Source organism: Lepidothrix coronata, unplaced genomic scaffold (genome assembly GCF_001604755.1).
Source record: "Lepidothrix coronata isolate B3197 unplaced genomic scaffold, Lepidothrix_coronata-1.0 Scaffold36, whole genome shotgun sequence".
Lineage (NCBI taxonomy): Eukaryota > Metazoa > Chordata > Aves > Passeriformes > Pipridae > Lepidothrix > Lepidothrix coronata.
In genome coordinates, this window is record NW_016690216.1 from 2,988,732 (window position 1) to 3,005,065 (window position 16,334).

Genomic DNA, 16,334 nt, shown 5'->3' on the forward strand with positions numbered 1-16,334 from the left:
CTCAGTAGAGGGGCCCAGGAGATGCCCCCACACTGACCATTACCTGGGACGATGCTAGTCAGGGGAGGAACAGATCCCAGCAGAGATTGGGTGACTGTCCTTGACTGGGTGATTTGGGGATGCAGAATGTTTTCATAGCCTGCATGAAGGTCACACCATCGTTTCATAAAGGGCTGCCATGGTTTCTTGGATGTCAGGCGTTCTGTTGCTTGAATCAAATCAGTGCTGCACAGTGGACATGGACACCAACCCTGGCAGCTCCCAAACTTTGGTCCTGATGCTGATGCAGGCTTTGGCCTAGGACTCACTTCTGTTTTAGGTGTAGAGCCCTCCAAACCTGTCTGTATGCAAGCAGGCTCTGGGAGGAACTCCCATGTGAGTGACCCGTGAAGACTTCATTTTGTTTTAGACTGCTTAAAGTGTTATTGGAAAATTCTGTAAGGCAGCTCAAGTGAGTGAAAATGATTTGCTTAGGATGAATGTAACCACCAGTGCATTACTTCACATAATCTAAACAGAGTTTCAGGCACACTTCATCTATCATTCCCTGAAAGAGAGAGGCTGAGTTAATGCTCTCTGACAAATATTATGTTTCTCAGGCAGCCCTGGTGCTGTCTTACACGTTTCCTGACCTGCTTTGATTAGGTATATAAAAAGCACGAGTAAAACACAGGTTGGGTTTTGCTGTTGGAAATGCGAGATAAGGGCATCAACACCCCAGCGCTCTCTGTGCAAGACACTCCAGTGCTCATGAGATTGGAGATTCCTTCTTAGTGCTGTAAGATGAGTCACTTGGCTAATAACTATGATTTATAACAGCATTTTAATAGCTCCCTGGGCTCTCTGATGAAGGCAGGAGAGGGCAGGGTGTTACACCTCAGGATAGTTGCCTGCAGGGTCGGGGGGAGAGGGGAGAGCAGGGCTTATGTCCAGCAGTGAGTGAGCATTGCTCAGAGGGCAGCTGGAGAAGCCCAGCAGGGAGGCAAGGAAGGGATGCAAGGCAGAGCCACGATGGGCTCCTGGCAGCTGATTTGCTAATGCTGACACTCTCCTCTGAATCTAAAATTAATGTCAGGTTTGGAGCTGGTAATGAAGAGGGAAAATTCCATGTTGCCTTTGCTACACAAAGGAGTGTGCTACACCTCTGTAGTGGATGCTTGAGTACATTAAATTTGCCTTAAAAACATCCAAAGCCTCAAATGTACTTATTAATTAGCTCTAAGTGGGCCCACAGCCATGTCTCTGGACATGTATACAAGTAAGTAATTAGAAGAAAATTAGAACATTTCTTTTCAAACATGAAAACCTCGCACATCCATCAGACTGTGATTCCCCTTAAGTCAGTCCTCATTGCTCACTTTCCCAGAAAGGAGCATTACAGAGCAACTTGGAAGTCAGCAAACAATGTACAAGGCACACATCCTCACAATACTGCTAATCCAAAAGGCTCAGAGGTTAAGTGAGAGCTGGCAGGAAGAACAAAAGAGAGATTTTTCTCTCTGGTTTTCCTGATAGAATCATGCTAAAACATTGGCTGGAGCAGTAAAGGCTTAAGACACTGCTCCAGAGAGCTGGGCTCATGCCCTATCTTTGGATCTTCACTCATTTTTTTTGAGGAAGAGAGTACAAACAGAGCAACTCCATCTTCCCAAGACTATCCAGAGAGGCAAGAACAGCTCAGTGCCATGGAGCTGAATGGTGATGTTTGGGTTTTCAGCTCCAGGGGTCTGAGATGCTGATCCCATGTTGATGGATGGCTTGGGAGCACTCAATCTGCAGCTAGAGCTTGGTGGGCATGATATACCTCCCTGTGACATGCTGCAGGTTTTAAAAATACATGTCACAGGGCAGATAAAAACAAGTAGTGTCTACAAAGCTCTCTCAGCTTCCTGGGTGCTAAAAAATCAGAAAGCTGTATCTTTTTTAAGAAAAACCATAAGAATGGTGATTGCTATCTAAAATTATCCTTCAGGATGCTAAATTGTCACTTGTTATAACCAAGCACACAATATATGCATCCTGATTAACTGAAACTCAAATTTAATTTTTTTTTTCATTAGGAAGTGTCTATTCCTACTGTCTTGTCTATCAGATATCCAATTTACATTTCTACCAAATATTGAGATGGGGAAATGAGTATCCCAGGGTCAGTGATATTGTCTTATGTGGGTTGTAATAGGGTTTTTTTAATTGTATTTGGTTAAATCTTTACATAAAGACAGCAAACCTTTTTTTTTTTTTAATGGGAAAAAGGAGAGAAATAGTAATCACAGATTCTGTCACTGTTAGGAAATAAAAAAAAAAAGGCTATGGTTGTAAGCCACAGCAACAGAGAAATAATTAAATTGTTTTTAACTGCTCCTGGAGATTGCCACACTAAACTGATGTTGGTGGGGGAGCTGGGTACACACACCTTAAGTTTGGCCAGGTCAGCCAAATCTGTGACCAGGATAAATTTACAAAAGTGAGGGTCAGTTAAGGCTCAGTTTCTACACTTAGCAAAGACCAACCAGTGTGTGACAGGCTGATGAAGCAGAGGTGGGAAGAGGCCTGACAGCCCAGTAGCCGACTCAGTGTCCATGATCAGCTGGTTGCTTCCCATGCCCCACTGCACCTGCAGGAAAGGTAAATTGGCTTCTGTGGAGGCTGCTTTGGCCTTCTGTGGGTGAACATTAGTGTCTGAAGCTACCTGTGAGCATAGCAAGGCTCTATGATGGATGTCACTGCTCTGCGCATGGACAGGGGAACCTTCTGACAACCTGGAGCCTTGGTCAGGATCAGAATAGCAGTGAAAGAAATTAAGGCAAATCTTAGTCTGCAATGACAATTGAATTAATTTAGGAGTTATGAAGAACAGGCTACTATTTTCTTTCCTTCTCTTCTTCTCCACTGGGACTCACTTTCCTTTAATTTACCCATTTTATTGACTAACCCTGAATCATCTTCAAGTTGCTGCCTACATTGAGCCCCATCTGGAAGCTGACTTCAAGCTCTGTGAAGTAAAAATGGATCTTTACTTTCAATGATCTGTGGGACTTGATGCCATGGTCATTATAATGCTGTGACTTCTATGCAGTTATTAATTCACCTAACACCAAAATATGAGTGGGGAAATGAAGAATCACTGGTGGGTTTGAGGCAGCTACACCATCCCTCTACTCCCGTGGCTGCAAGCTGTGCTACAAATGCTGGCAACACGTGACATTACAGAACGGGCATACAAAAGGCTCTGCAACTCTGAAAGCCTCTCAGGAAACATCATATGGCTCTGATTTGGGAAAGACCACACACGTTCCAGTACTTGTGACACCTGCTACATGTGTCTTGCCAGTCACTGCTTTGCTTTGCTTTGCTGGTTCTGGTGTAGAAGGTGATCTTGAAAAATATTTTCTTATTTTTATAACAATACCACAGTAATACATATTGTTATAAGCATCCCGAGGATGTATTGCTGGAAAAGCACAGGCCACTGCACCAGTGAAAGCCAAATGATAAAAGTTCAGTTTCAGATTCTAATTGATTATGGCAGTCACCTGGGACAACACTGCTTTGGGAGTTTATTTTTCTCCTGGAATATATAATTCTGCAGCACCTGTTGTTTGATTTTCCTGGCTGCTGGTTGTTAAGTGCACCTCGCCAATGGAGGTGGGAGCTCGGGAGGGGGGGGGTACCCTACACAGCACTGCTAGTGTATCACATCCCTTGTGTCTTATTTCACTGCTTGTGTCTTCTGCTCGTGCTGGATGGCCTGATCACTGCTGCTGCATGCCAGGGAAGTGCTCAGGGAGAACAGCAATGCCCACATGCCACCACAGGTACCCTGGGAATTGCTTGTGCCATGCCACTGCTGACAAAAACTGAGCAAATCTCACAGCCACCCCCAGAGGATTTTAAACCAATTATGGATAGCAGGGTGATAAGATGGATGTCAATAATGGTAACAATAATGCTGCCACAATTTATGTCTTCCTTGCCTGGGAAAATGATCTTGCTGATGGAAACCAAGAAGCAAGTGCTGTACTAGCATGGAGGTTCTGGCAGTAAACAGAAACTTGATCTATTTTGAGCAGCAAGGGACCGTATACTCTACTTGTGCTTTGATAGATATACAGGTTTGCTGCTCCTTGACATTAGAATGTGCTTCGTGGGGGATTGTGTAGCACAGGGCAAAATGTTACAGGCAGTTCTCCTCTGGGTGTGGTCAGACATCACACATATGCTCTTAAACCTGACATAATTTGCTGGAAGGTTTGCATGAACCTCTCAGGCATTTCTAAATTTTTGTCAGGCTGAGAATGCCATACCTTAACGAAGGTGCAACCACCTGTGTGTCCTCTGGCAGCAACCAGGATTGTCACCTGAAATCAGTAGGATTTTCAAGCATTTTCTAAACTCCTAGGCAATGTGAAGGGTAAATGTGGCAGCAAAGTAGGGAAGACTTACTGCAGAACCTCTTATAACTAAAAAATGGAGTATCTGAAATAAACTACCCTAAGGCTTCCTGTTTGATTTGAGTGAAACACCAGAGCAGCAATTCATCACACGCTGTGGGGGTGCAGGGGAACAGATGGGATGGGACAGGGCTTGGAGCAGGTTGTCTGGGCTGAGTGGGGGGCTCAAGTCCTCTCACAGTGGTGTGGCATTCAGGCTGCATCTGAAGCAGTGTGTCCAGTTCGGGCTCTCCAGCACAGGAAAGACAAGAAACTACAGGAGAGGGTCCAGCAGGGGGTTACAAAGATGATTTGGGGGCTAGAGCATCTCTGCTATGAGGAAAAGCTGAGGGAGCTGGGCTTGTTTAGCCTGTAGAAGCTTGGAGGGGATCTTATCAATGCACAGAAACATTTATCTTAAGGGCATGTGTCAAGAGCATGGGACCAGGGCTAGGTCAAGGGGCAAAAAGCCCAAACTAAAACACAGGAAGTTCTGTGTGAGTATGAGGAAAAACTTTGTTCCTTGGAGGACAACAGAGCACTGTAACAGTATGCCTGGAGTTTGTGGAGTCTCCTTTTCTGGAGATATTCAAAAGCTGTCTGGATGAGATTGTGTGCAACCTGCTCCAGGTGAATCTATTTTAGCAGGGGGGTTGGACTAGATAATCTCCAGAGGTATTTTCCGATGCCAAGCATTCTGTGATTCTGTGTTTATTTTTATTTTCTTCAGCCTCTCTGATTACTCTCTAGGTAGAGGTTTTAACTATTGTTAAAGCCTAAGAGGAAAGAAATCCACAGGCCTAGAAATGTATTAGTACTTCCTTTCAAAATTCAACGGTAAGCTCTTTACCAATCATTCAGTTTTTATTTAAAGGCTGTTTTGTACATTAGGATTTTAGGCACTAGAAAGAAAGCTTTTACATCAGAAAATGTTCATGCTGGAGCTAGGATTCCATTGTTTCACTCTAGAGTCATTAGTACATGTTTTATGAGTTCCTCAGGAATAATTGGTGCATTGTTGTATTTATTCAGATAAGTGGCCAGTGCTTTTATCTCTGCTGGAAAACAAACAAAACTCCCTGGTGACTCACAGCCCTTGTTGTGGGGGCTCCACCCTTAATTCCCCCAGTGCCCCTTGCCTTTTTTTTTCACCAATCTAATTTAAGAAGCTTTATAACATTGATAACTTTGCTGTCCCAAACTAGGAGATCACAAGTGGCCTGTAAGCTAGCTTCCCTATAGAACCTCTCATGTTTCCTCCCCTCCTTTTTAAGTTCGGCCATAATTGCCTACAGCTCCCAGTTGGGTCAGATATGCTTTATATTTGCACCTCCTCCTCCTCCTTATCTAGCACTCATTACTCCACACTGATATTTATTAGCTTCTTTCTTAGCTGATTTGGTGTCTTGGAAGCAGCAGAGGTGCATTTAGGCAATCACCTTTTCTTTCTAAGCAATGTTTAGAAATACATATTTCTGCCTTACCTTCCTGTAAGAAGTTTATGTGGGAAGCACTTTTTTCACTTCTCCAGCTGTTTTTCCTTGCTTGTAGCAAGGAAAGGACTTTTGTCCCTCAGTCCTTCCACAAGACCTCACCTGTCTGGTGAGTGGGAGGCTAAAGGTGCAAGCTTCTGATGGTGGTCATCTGTCTCTACTTCATCTGACATAATTGTAGCATATAATTTATATCCCCAGTACTTATTTGCTTATGTTACAAAATATTAGAGATATTTTCAAAGCAAAAGATCATTTATTTGAATCAGATAAAGGAATGAAGAGAGTAGAAAAATCTTTTAGCTAGTTTTTTATATTAATGAAGAAACATGAAATAAGAGAGGATTTAGCTTTGTTCTCTTCCTACATTAAAAGTTAAATTTGATATCAAAATATAGCAAGTGTATTACAAGTTCCTGTGTGGAGAGCAATGGATGCAGCTTCTTACTGCTCTGCTTTTGGTAAAGGATGACCATGATGGTAACCAAAATGGCTTTGGGTCAACAGAGAGATGAAAGAAAAGCATTCTCGCATTTTACCTTCTCTGCATGATACACATCCCATATGTCTTAGTAAATATAAGAAATGAGCTTGTGCTGAATGATAACAATGATGGGTTTTGAATAAAACAAATACTTCATTGGTTCCTCTTCACTCTCAGCAAGGTCTGTCTTGAACATGCAAACACGGACTTTATCTTCTGGTTATTTGTTTTTACAAGAAGGAGTTACGTATGTAGAGTCTACCTGAACACTTTGGATCCTCTACTTCAGCAGTGGCATAGACCAGGGTAGATGCTGACATTTCCTAGAAGCAAAGCTGTTTCCCTCCTGCTCCTGTTACTACAATGGAGTGGTCATCTTAAGGCTCTGAAACACTATACTCCTGTTATCACCAGGATATGTGAAAGCAAGATCCCATTGGAGAAATCTGGAGTTCTAGATTATAACTGTCTGCTTCTCAGCTTTTATCTAAAATACAATTTACATATAAAAATAAAACTATTACCTACAGATGTCTTTCTCTCAGGACAACAAAATAAAGATGGTGGTGCCTTCACTGAATTCTTTATCCGAGATCAACACATGAATCCAACTCTGTCTTTTCCTTCCAACTCTGAATTTCTTCATTTTTGAAGAGTTGTTGGAATGTTGTTGGCAATCCTTGCCTGTTTCATTTTCATTTTCAATTTGAGTGTTTGAAGGACTTATCCAGCTTTGTATAGCATTTTTTTTCTTGTAGCTTTGCGGAGTCCTGGTGAGCACTGAAGACAGTTGGAAGTGCCAGCAGATACACTTTTTACATAAACTTTTTCAGCCTAGGAAAGTGCATCTGTCCCTTGCCTTGGGAATCCTTTGCTCTCGTTAAGGTGAAGCCACCATACTGCAATTCTTCATGCATGCAGGATGTGGAGACAACTTTCAAACTGAAGTGAAGCAGACCAAATCCTTTGAAATGCACATGCTCCTTTCCTCACAACCCAGTAACATTGCCAGTTGTGGCCTTTAGCCACAATTACTTTCAGCCATTTAATGCAACTGTACTTATCCCACAGACTAGGAAGATATGCCAATAAATGTTAAAATTTGAATCCGCAGGAAGTGAGTCAGCTCAAGTAATGACAAATGACTGTGAGGTACATTATGGATATCTCTCACAGCATCACTTCCATGCTGCCTTGCTGAATCATTCCCATGGACATTGCCAGCTCCAGGGATTATCATCAGGACTGAGTTGAGAAGCACACTTTCTTCTTTTAATAGTTTAAATGATTTTAACTCTCCCTGTCCTTCATCCCACATAAATGCAGCTGAATTTGACATTCCTGTGAGCAGCACCATTGTACTCTGGGCCAGTGGTGCCTTGGGACTTTCAGTCCTTTTTTAGTGTTATCACGCTAATGTCAATGTTACTTCCTGTTTCTCCTCCTTCATTTTTTCTCCAAGTTACTGGCCTGTTTTTCTCAATCCACCATTTCCTGCTGCTGATCAATTTTTAGACTGCAGTCACCTCTCTGGATAAATAAATACTAACAACATTATTACAAATTTCTGAAATTAATAGCTTTAAATTTTGCTCTACTTTCTAAGCTATGATTCCCAAGTATGAAATAACATAAAATGCATTGCTTCTTGTCACTTGCATCACTTCCATCTTGACTTCTAAACCAAGTCTTACCACTGCTGAGATTTCTCCCTGTCCTGAGTGTCCTCATTTCAGGTGGGATAGAGTTAATCTCTACAACACTGAGCTAGTTGTTCAAGCCTCTGAAGCACCTTTTCTAGTGATTACTGTGACATTGTCTTGGTGCATTTCTATAAGGATGCCAATATCTTTACCTAACAGGTTCAAGTGTGCTTGAGTGGCCTGTGCATGGACCAACCCATGCCCAGGTTCAAATGGATCTCTCTTGCTCTTCCTGTGTCAGTACAGATTTACACCTTGGCACGACCCAGTATCTTTTTACTGCTGAGAAAATGCTGCTTTTGGTATCAGAGATTTTCTCAATTCCTGTGTTGTTTTATTATATCCTCTCAACCATTTAAAGGGGAAAGCTCAAAAAACTCTCCTGCTGTCTATAACTCCAGGGCTAGGTTTGCTATACTCCTATACTTTGTCTGTTGATTACAAAGGACTAATTCCTGCCTACAGTGAGACCATTTCTGTCAGACAGTCAATGTAAAGATAGCTTACAACTGATGTGTACTATGTTGCAGCCTAAATGATTTATTACACTGACAGGGTGGGGTAAAAAGGCACTAACCTAAGGGAAGATCTGGCTCCAGTTTCTTCTCCTGGGTCCTCCAACACAGATTAAAGATGTTTTCTTTTCTTTCTCTTGCTTTGCTTATGGGCATTGCATCTTACAAAATAAAAACCTAAGCAGTTAAAAGGGCCACCACTTTGTTCATATAGATTTCTCTTCTTCCTCAGTATGTGTAGCCCTCAAGGGTTTTAAATCCTTCCTGGCTGATTTCAGTGTGTGTGTGGGTTCTCCTCTATCAATTCTCTGCCCAATTTTTCATATAGCATTTTGGTGTGAAATGTTTTACAGTGCCAGTTTTACAAAGCCAGTATGTTGCAGGTAAGAAAATGGTACAATAAGGAGAATGCAAGGCTATTTCTCTGAAGGAAAAATGTGAGTCAAAAAATGATGAAGACTTAGTGATAGAGTGGCTTTGTTTCAGCAGCATGTCATATGAAGAACACCAATATGCACACTAGACAGCTTTAAGCAAGTTATTTTCTACCTACTAGGTTTTGCAGCCCCAAAATAAAATAGTCTGACTCTAGTCCACTTCAAATTTGGGCACTTCAGGTTTTCTTCTAAGGATGTATTTTATTTCTCTAGCTGATTTTAAGTTTGCTAGTATTTTGCTAGTCTGTCCTTATCAGCAAGTCTGATGCTAGAAAGCAAGGCATCCGGTTTCAGCGAAGGATTGCCAGCTTGTTTCAGACTGCCAAATCACATAGGCATGGCATTTCTTGTCCCAAATTGTGACCCTCCTGTGTGTCACACAGGTGAGGCATGAATCAGCCTTCCCAACAAAAGCTCTTGAGAATGGTCTGGTTTTGGTGGGAGGAGATGGTGCCATTGCCTGACCCACACTGACATTCATCATGACAAGAAAACAGTTCCAGAGCTGCTGAGCAGCAGAAAATAAGAGATGGAGTAATTACCCTCACTATCAGAATTATTTGTTATACAGTCCTGAAAAAGACAAATGGTGACCATGTATGCTTATAGAACTATCTGTACCTCAACTGAAGAGGTGTTGTATCCATACAGACTAAAGGGAAGTGGCTGAGGATTGGATACAGATATACCCCCATCACATTTTGCAGATGCTATATTCACAACCAGAGAATCCACTTCAGTTGCATTTATCCGTATTAATTCCTAAGTGTGAATTTAAAAATTCACACGATGACACTTTCAGTTAATATATATTTCCTTGTATCTATCTTGTAACATATCTAAGGAGGTTATAGACAGATGAGGGTGGGTCTCTTCTTCCAGGTAACAAGAAATAGGACAACAGACATTGGCCTTAAGTTGAATCAGGGGAGGTTTAGATTGGATATTAGGAAAAATTTCTTCACTGAAAGGGTGGTCAAGCATTTGAACAGGCTGCCCAGGAAAGTGAAACCACCATCCCTGGAAGTGTTAAAAAACATGTAGATGTGGTGCTTAGAGACAGGTGGACCTGGCAGTATTAGGTTAATTGTTGGACTAGATGATGTTAGAGGTCTTTTCCAACCTTAATGATTCTAACCTGACTGCTTCTAGAGATTGCTGAAATGACCCAGTATCTTCAGCTCAGTCTACACAATTTTATTCAACCATAACTGTAATTTGTATTCCAGTTGATTTGACTTGTATTTTTTCTTAAACTCTACACCTCTTGTACTTAGGCTCTATTAGATATTTCTATCACATGGCAATTAAATACTCTTAGTCTGCTGATTTCTACAGAAAGCTAACTAATTCAATGTTGTAATGTTAGCTAATTATACAATACCTTCTTTCTGTCTTTGCATATAAAATTTGAAAGGAAAACTTTTCTCAAATTGTAAATTAAATACTCAGAAAAGCTGAGAGGCAGCTGTGTATAAATGTCTCAGAGTTCTATTTAAAGAGGCTTGAAAGGCTCAGACTTTAAAACTGTGAGTGCTGACTGGTTTGCTTCTGCTCTAATCATACTGTTATTCCTCTTCACTTCAAACAATGCATTTAGGCCCAATTTACTTACTCAAAAATGCTATCGCTCACTGCCATCTAGTGTTAATGATACAGACTGTCAGGAATTCAAAATTATTTTTGTTAAAAAACATTTGCATTTTTTAAGTTTGGCCCTATCCTGAGAACTTGGGCATTCTTCTTTCCACTGACAGAGGGAGCTGCAGATGCACAGCAGCTCAGAAAACTCCAACAGGGTTTATTCAGAGGAGTAGATCCAAGTCAACAATGCAATTTCAGTGACTACAGTTTTATTATTACTGTCTCGACTCTGACTCTCCTTACTTGTTCTCTCTCTGTTTCACTGTGTCACACAGGCTTGACCCTGAAGCAGAGCCGCTCCTCCTGCAGCAGCCTGCAGGGCAGACACACTGAACTTTGAAGCACATTCCTCACACCCGTGTTGCCAAGGGAAAACTGGAGACACTGTCATGCTGCACTACCTGTGCAATGCATTTCTTTCCACCTGGGTGCATGACAGTGATGGTACACACCAGATCTCAACAGTTCAGTTAGAATGTAATCCAGAGGCAGACTTAAGGACGGGGCCTCTGGAGCAGACAGAAGTACATCTGTGGACACAGTCATGCAGTAGTATGTTTATGTTTATGCCCCCAGTTTGCCTTCTGAAAACTTACTTAACTGAACTTTGCAGTCACACTTATACACAAAATGCCTGTGCACATTCTAGGAGGTAAACCCAGAACAGAACCTCAGTTTTAACAGCAAACATCTTCAGCTACAAGTGGCATGGATTTATGCCACAGGATTCAAGGTATCAATGAATCTTGATGGTGGAAAGAAACAAAAGTCCAAATGCTTCCTGAATCTCTAAATGCCATTCACTATTTGATATTAAGCAACTATTTACCCTGGTAAGCATTGTAGAAAGTGCAGTGATAACCTTCTCATTTCTCTTTTTTACCAGGCAAGGATTTAAATTCTCAAATCTGGGATGGAACTGTTGGGTGATAAAGAATTTTCCCTTCTGAAAGGGATGTCATCCATGTCATCCATGTCATCCATGGCAGTACATCTTCCTGTGTTTTCTGATGACTATACCAGTTTTGTACAGTGTGAATCACCTTCTGCTAATTTTAAATAAACAGGAAACACAATTGTTCTTTTGTGGAGAATAATGTATATTAACTTCTCAAAGAAAATGTCTGAATTCAAAAGCAGACCACAGAGAGTTACCACCACATATAGTCATAATTAATTTATTAGCACTGGTTTTGAAACAAATGTAGTCATGTACTTAAACACAGTTTAATTCATGTTTATTTCTAAATTTGATATATAACTGTATATTACATAATGCACTGCATATCCAGTAAATAAATAGTAAAACCAAGGTGCAGATTAAGGTTGCAAGGTCAATTTTAGGTTATCAGGAAGGCCAAAATCACATTAGCAGTATAAGGACAGCAAGTTGTAAATGACTAATATTAAACAGTCATTCTATCATTGCTATATGCATGCTAGTACAAATGATCCCTCTGAGAATTGCATACAGTTGTCTAGAAAAGGAAACAGTTCTTCCCTTACATTACAACTTCATGATCTTTCATTTCTTACCTTTCAGGCCTGATCCTGCAGTCCTTACTCAGCAAAACTTCCAACCTCTCTCAGATTAGTTTTGTACTTTTTCTTTAAGCTACATAAAGCCCATTGGCTCTCTCAAAGCATCTGAAAACTAAATAACTAGAGTCTAATTTCTAAAAATTTAGAAATTCTGAAAATACTGGTAACAGAAAATAATGTCATTGCATACAGACCTAAGTGTACTAGAGCCAAATCCAAGATCAGATCTAGACAGAAGCCTTGGGAACTGTCAGGACAGCAAGGTTGGCATCTGGTGAGTTAGGCACTTTCCTGATTAGGCAGTCACTTTTAGGATCACAGTTTTGAATGTAGACATCTTCAGTCTCCTTAAATAATGTTTTGAGCATCTGCATCCTCTTTTTGGATCTGGCCTTTTTTTATACTTGAATACATGATGTATCACATTAACATTATGCAAAGACGATAAGAGAAGTGACCCTAAAGTAAAACAAAATGATAATACAACATGATTTCACAGCCATGTCTAGAAGAAGCTGTTGGTTTTTTCTGTGCTTGGGTTAGGCACAGTTGTTTTAACAGCTTTTAACACTGTATCCCATTTACTATTCTTGTGCTCTAACTGCCTTTTCCTAAATTTGTGCTGAAATAAATCATTGCTGTCTTCATCCTCAGCTTCTGACACTATTTCCATTTTCTGGATAATCAATTTAATGAGGTCATGTTGCTTTTCCAACAATGTTGATATATCTTTTAGCCTAAAAAAAATAATAAAAAAATGCATACATCATGTTTTGTCATTTGATTTCAAAGGACATTTAACTCATTAAAATTACAAAGACTTGACAGTGCTTAACTTCACCCTTCTGACAGTATTTAACTTAACCCTTCTGCTAACAAAGACTATTGTCTGGAATATATTTAATTCTTCAAGTTGTGGTAGGTACTTCTCTAGGTTTCAGGAAATAACAGAATTAAAGAATAAGTTCCTGGTTCTTGAGAAAAGTAACTTATTATATAGTTAAGGTAGAAGCAACTTCACTCTCAGAATAAAATTGTTGCCAGTTCTATCAAAAGTTTTACCTATTGATCTATTTTCTTGTCTGGCAAGAAAAAAGAGCCAAAGTTGCAATGGCAATTAAGCATCTACAAACATTTAGTGAAATTCAAAACTATTTTTTACAGCTTATGAGGAATACTGCTGAGGCACTGACTGATCTCTTTCAAAGAGCTATCCAAAGTGCAATTGATGTAAATAAATAGTTAACCTAAGTTAGCATCACACATACAGAACTCAGTATCTGTTATCTTTCACGAAACAATGAAATGTTTCTTGAAAATGTGTCTATAAAGTGTCTTTATAAAACTACCAAAAAAGCATTTGGAAAATCTAACTTTCAGAATGTCTAGACTGACAAAATTACAGCATTAAATCTACATTGTGACTGAAAAGGTTCTCTGTGAATCGAACTATGTTTGTAATATTGGTTCTGCTTGTTTTTACATCAATAAAATAATGCAACAAATACCTGTATTTCTGTTTCAGAACTTCCAGTTCTAATGTTGTATCAGGGCTCTGTGCATATGTGGTAGAGTCTTCACACCCAAAGCAATACTGGAACACACTCTAAACAAAACATGGAACCAAACTGAAATAAGTATTATAGTCTGAAAATAGATTAAAATTCCCAAATAGGTGAATGGAAAATTTCCACACAGTGCTAATGTTAAAAAGAGTTTCTGTTATGATGGGGCTTTTTACATATTAAAACATTTATTTTGCAATATTTTTTAATCAGAAAATTCAGTCTACCAACAACAGTTGAAATGAAATGTAAAAAAACAAAAAAAGAAGAAATGCCAAAAGGGAGTCATTCTGTTTTTTATCTGAACATCTTCTGTAGATTGTCTTGCTTAATACAGTTACAGATCACTGAGTTTTCAAACACTAATTATATCTGAATATGGCTTCACTCAAACTGATTTATCATTTCCACTGACCTTAATCAACGTTTAATCACAATTCCCTTGATGTTAGTTAATGATTGAGTCTTATTAAAGCAGTGTTCCTAGCAATCTGTGTACAAAGTCAATCATACCCCATTTTGGTAAGAATTCTTCTGTCTAATATTCACCATCTTACCATAAATCCACAGTATCTTGGCCTGTTGGGATATACAGTGATTGATTCCTGGTCCACCCGACTTAAGAACCAAAATGGTAGCTTCTTCTCTAAGTTGGTGTGAAGATTAACCTAAATGTAGTTTTGCATTTAAAATGAGTTATATTCTCTTAAGATAAATACACATTATCATGTGAAAATAATATATTCAAATCACTAGTACTAGTCCACACCGCAAACAAGGGTGTAATATTTGAACAGTCCAGCCCAGACACTGAAACTACACAGTTAAAGCAGTATAGCAGTATTATCTTAGCAGAATTAATTATTCCACACAGATGCACACACTTATAACTAATGAAAGAACATCAGGAAAGCAGAATGAATTTGGTGTCCTTTTGATTTTTGCGTATCTTAACCTTCTTTCCACTGCATAAGTTTTTTAACAAAAAGACAACTCTCCAATTTCAAGCATTGCATCTACTGATTTTGAGATTCTGTTCTTGGAACAGCTCAGAATTCATTGAATTGACTCTTGAAAAATTCCTTAAAAATGTATTTGCTCGTACATGTCCTTTACAATGACTGATAAAGAGATAAAGATGCCAGTTTGCTTTACACAGATACTAAGGTATTAATTAGAAATGCTGATGACAAATCGACTAATTATCTAAATGCTGTTCTAACAATGATATCTACTTCCAATACTTGGTTTTTCAATGGTATGTTACTTACCTGCATTGCAATCCTTTTGAGTGCAGCGTATTTTTGTACTTCAGCAATATCCCCAACAGCCAAACCAATCTAGAAATATCAACATTTCATTATCTACTTTTTCACAGTCTGTAATTTCAATTGTATTTCGCATTCACATTTAAATAAAAAATAGAAAATCTAACATTCAAATTAGCTTTTTCCCTTGAATTTAGGAATATTTTTTGCATATTTGCAAAATACATATCAAGATATGTAGAAAGCATTTTTAATGACACCTCTTAAAAAATAAGAGGCACTTAATAAGGCGCTAAAGAGCTACTTCAAAGAGCTGTTAAGAATAACGTCCCTTCCTTTTGATTCTTCATTACTGCTGCAACGTTAAGTGTAGCAAAGCTAAATATCTTTAAAAAAATGGAATTGTTTGATTTTTGTTGCTCAGCTCATATAAAAATTTTATTTCCTAAAAAAAAATTATCTCCATTGGAATATTGCTAAAGATATATTACCTATTTTCCCCCTTTCTCACCATTATCATGTTTTCTGATTCTTTTTATTCAGGTCAGGTTTGTTAGTCAGTTCCAACACTACTGCTGATTACTGATTTCTGTGCAATGAAGATCTGAGTTTGGGTTTGCTGGTTTTTTTTTTAAATTGTTGTTAGTGCTAGGTTTTGATACAACAAGGGGTTGAGCAAAAATCATTGTTCCCCAATTTTCTTTATACAGACCTCAGAATAATACATTGCAGCTGCAATTCAAATTCCATCACAATTACTACCTAAAGATATACAAGATAACCTTGCAAGAGTAAATTGTGTTAAAATACTCAGAATAGTAAACTGGATGGAAAACAAGTGCAGAGAAAGGCGACCTTTTAATATGTTATGAAAATATCAATTTATTAAATAACGAATGAATGTCACTTACTACAGGAATTCTATATGCTAAATATAGAAACCTGCATATAAACCTATGCTTAACCACTTTTTATATTACTAGGTAAATTACTTACTAGCAAGTTCATAAGAAGGATTGGAATAAGCAAGGTAAATATAATGAGAACTGTGTAACTCAGGAATGGATATGGTAATTCACTGCTTAGTAAAGGATCCAGGAAAGCATCATGGTAATTAATGTCTCCCAGCATCATTGCAAATGTCTTCATTACAGAAAGCAGAGGTGTGCTATATGTTTGCTGCAAAAAGAAGAAATATCAAAGTCAAGAAAAAAACTAAACTGATGAAATTTGTAAATGATGTCTTGAGACAC

At 39.0% G+C, this 16,334-nt stretch overlaps 1 protein-coding gene across 1 annotated transcript in view; it reads right to left on the minus strand.

Moving 5' to 3' along the window:
• Positions 1 to 12,020: 12,020 nt before the first annotated feature.
• The window catches only part of TRPA1 (transient receptor potential cation channel subfamily A member 1), a 30,726-nt gene continuing 26,412 nt past the window's right edge, over positions 12,021 to 16,334 (minus strand). The window contains exons 23-27 of the mRNA XM_017812398.1: positions 16,078 to 16,260; positions 15,085 to 15,153; positions 14,371 to 14,481; positions 13,757 to 13,854; positions 12,021 to 12,985 (exon numbers count right to left, since the gene is read on the minus strand). Of these exons, the coding sequence (XP_017667887.1) occupies positions 12,754 to 12,985; positions 13,757 to 13,854; positions 14,371 to 14,481; positions 15,085 to 15,153; positions 16,078 to 16,260 (693 nt within the window). The 3' untranslated portion in view covers positions 12,021 to 12,753. The remainder of the gene's footprint in view (positions 12,986 to 13,756; positions 13,855 to 14,370; positions 14,482 to 15,084; positions 15,154 to 16,077; positions 16,261 to 16,334) is intronic.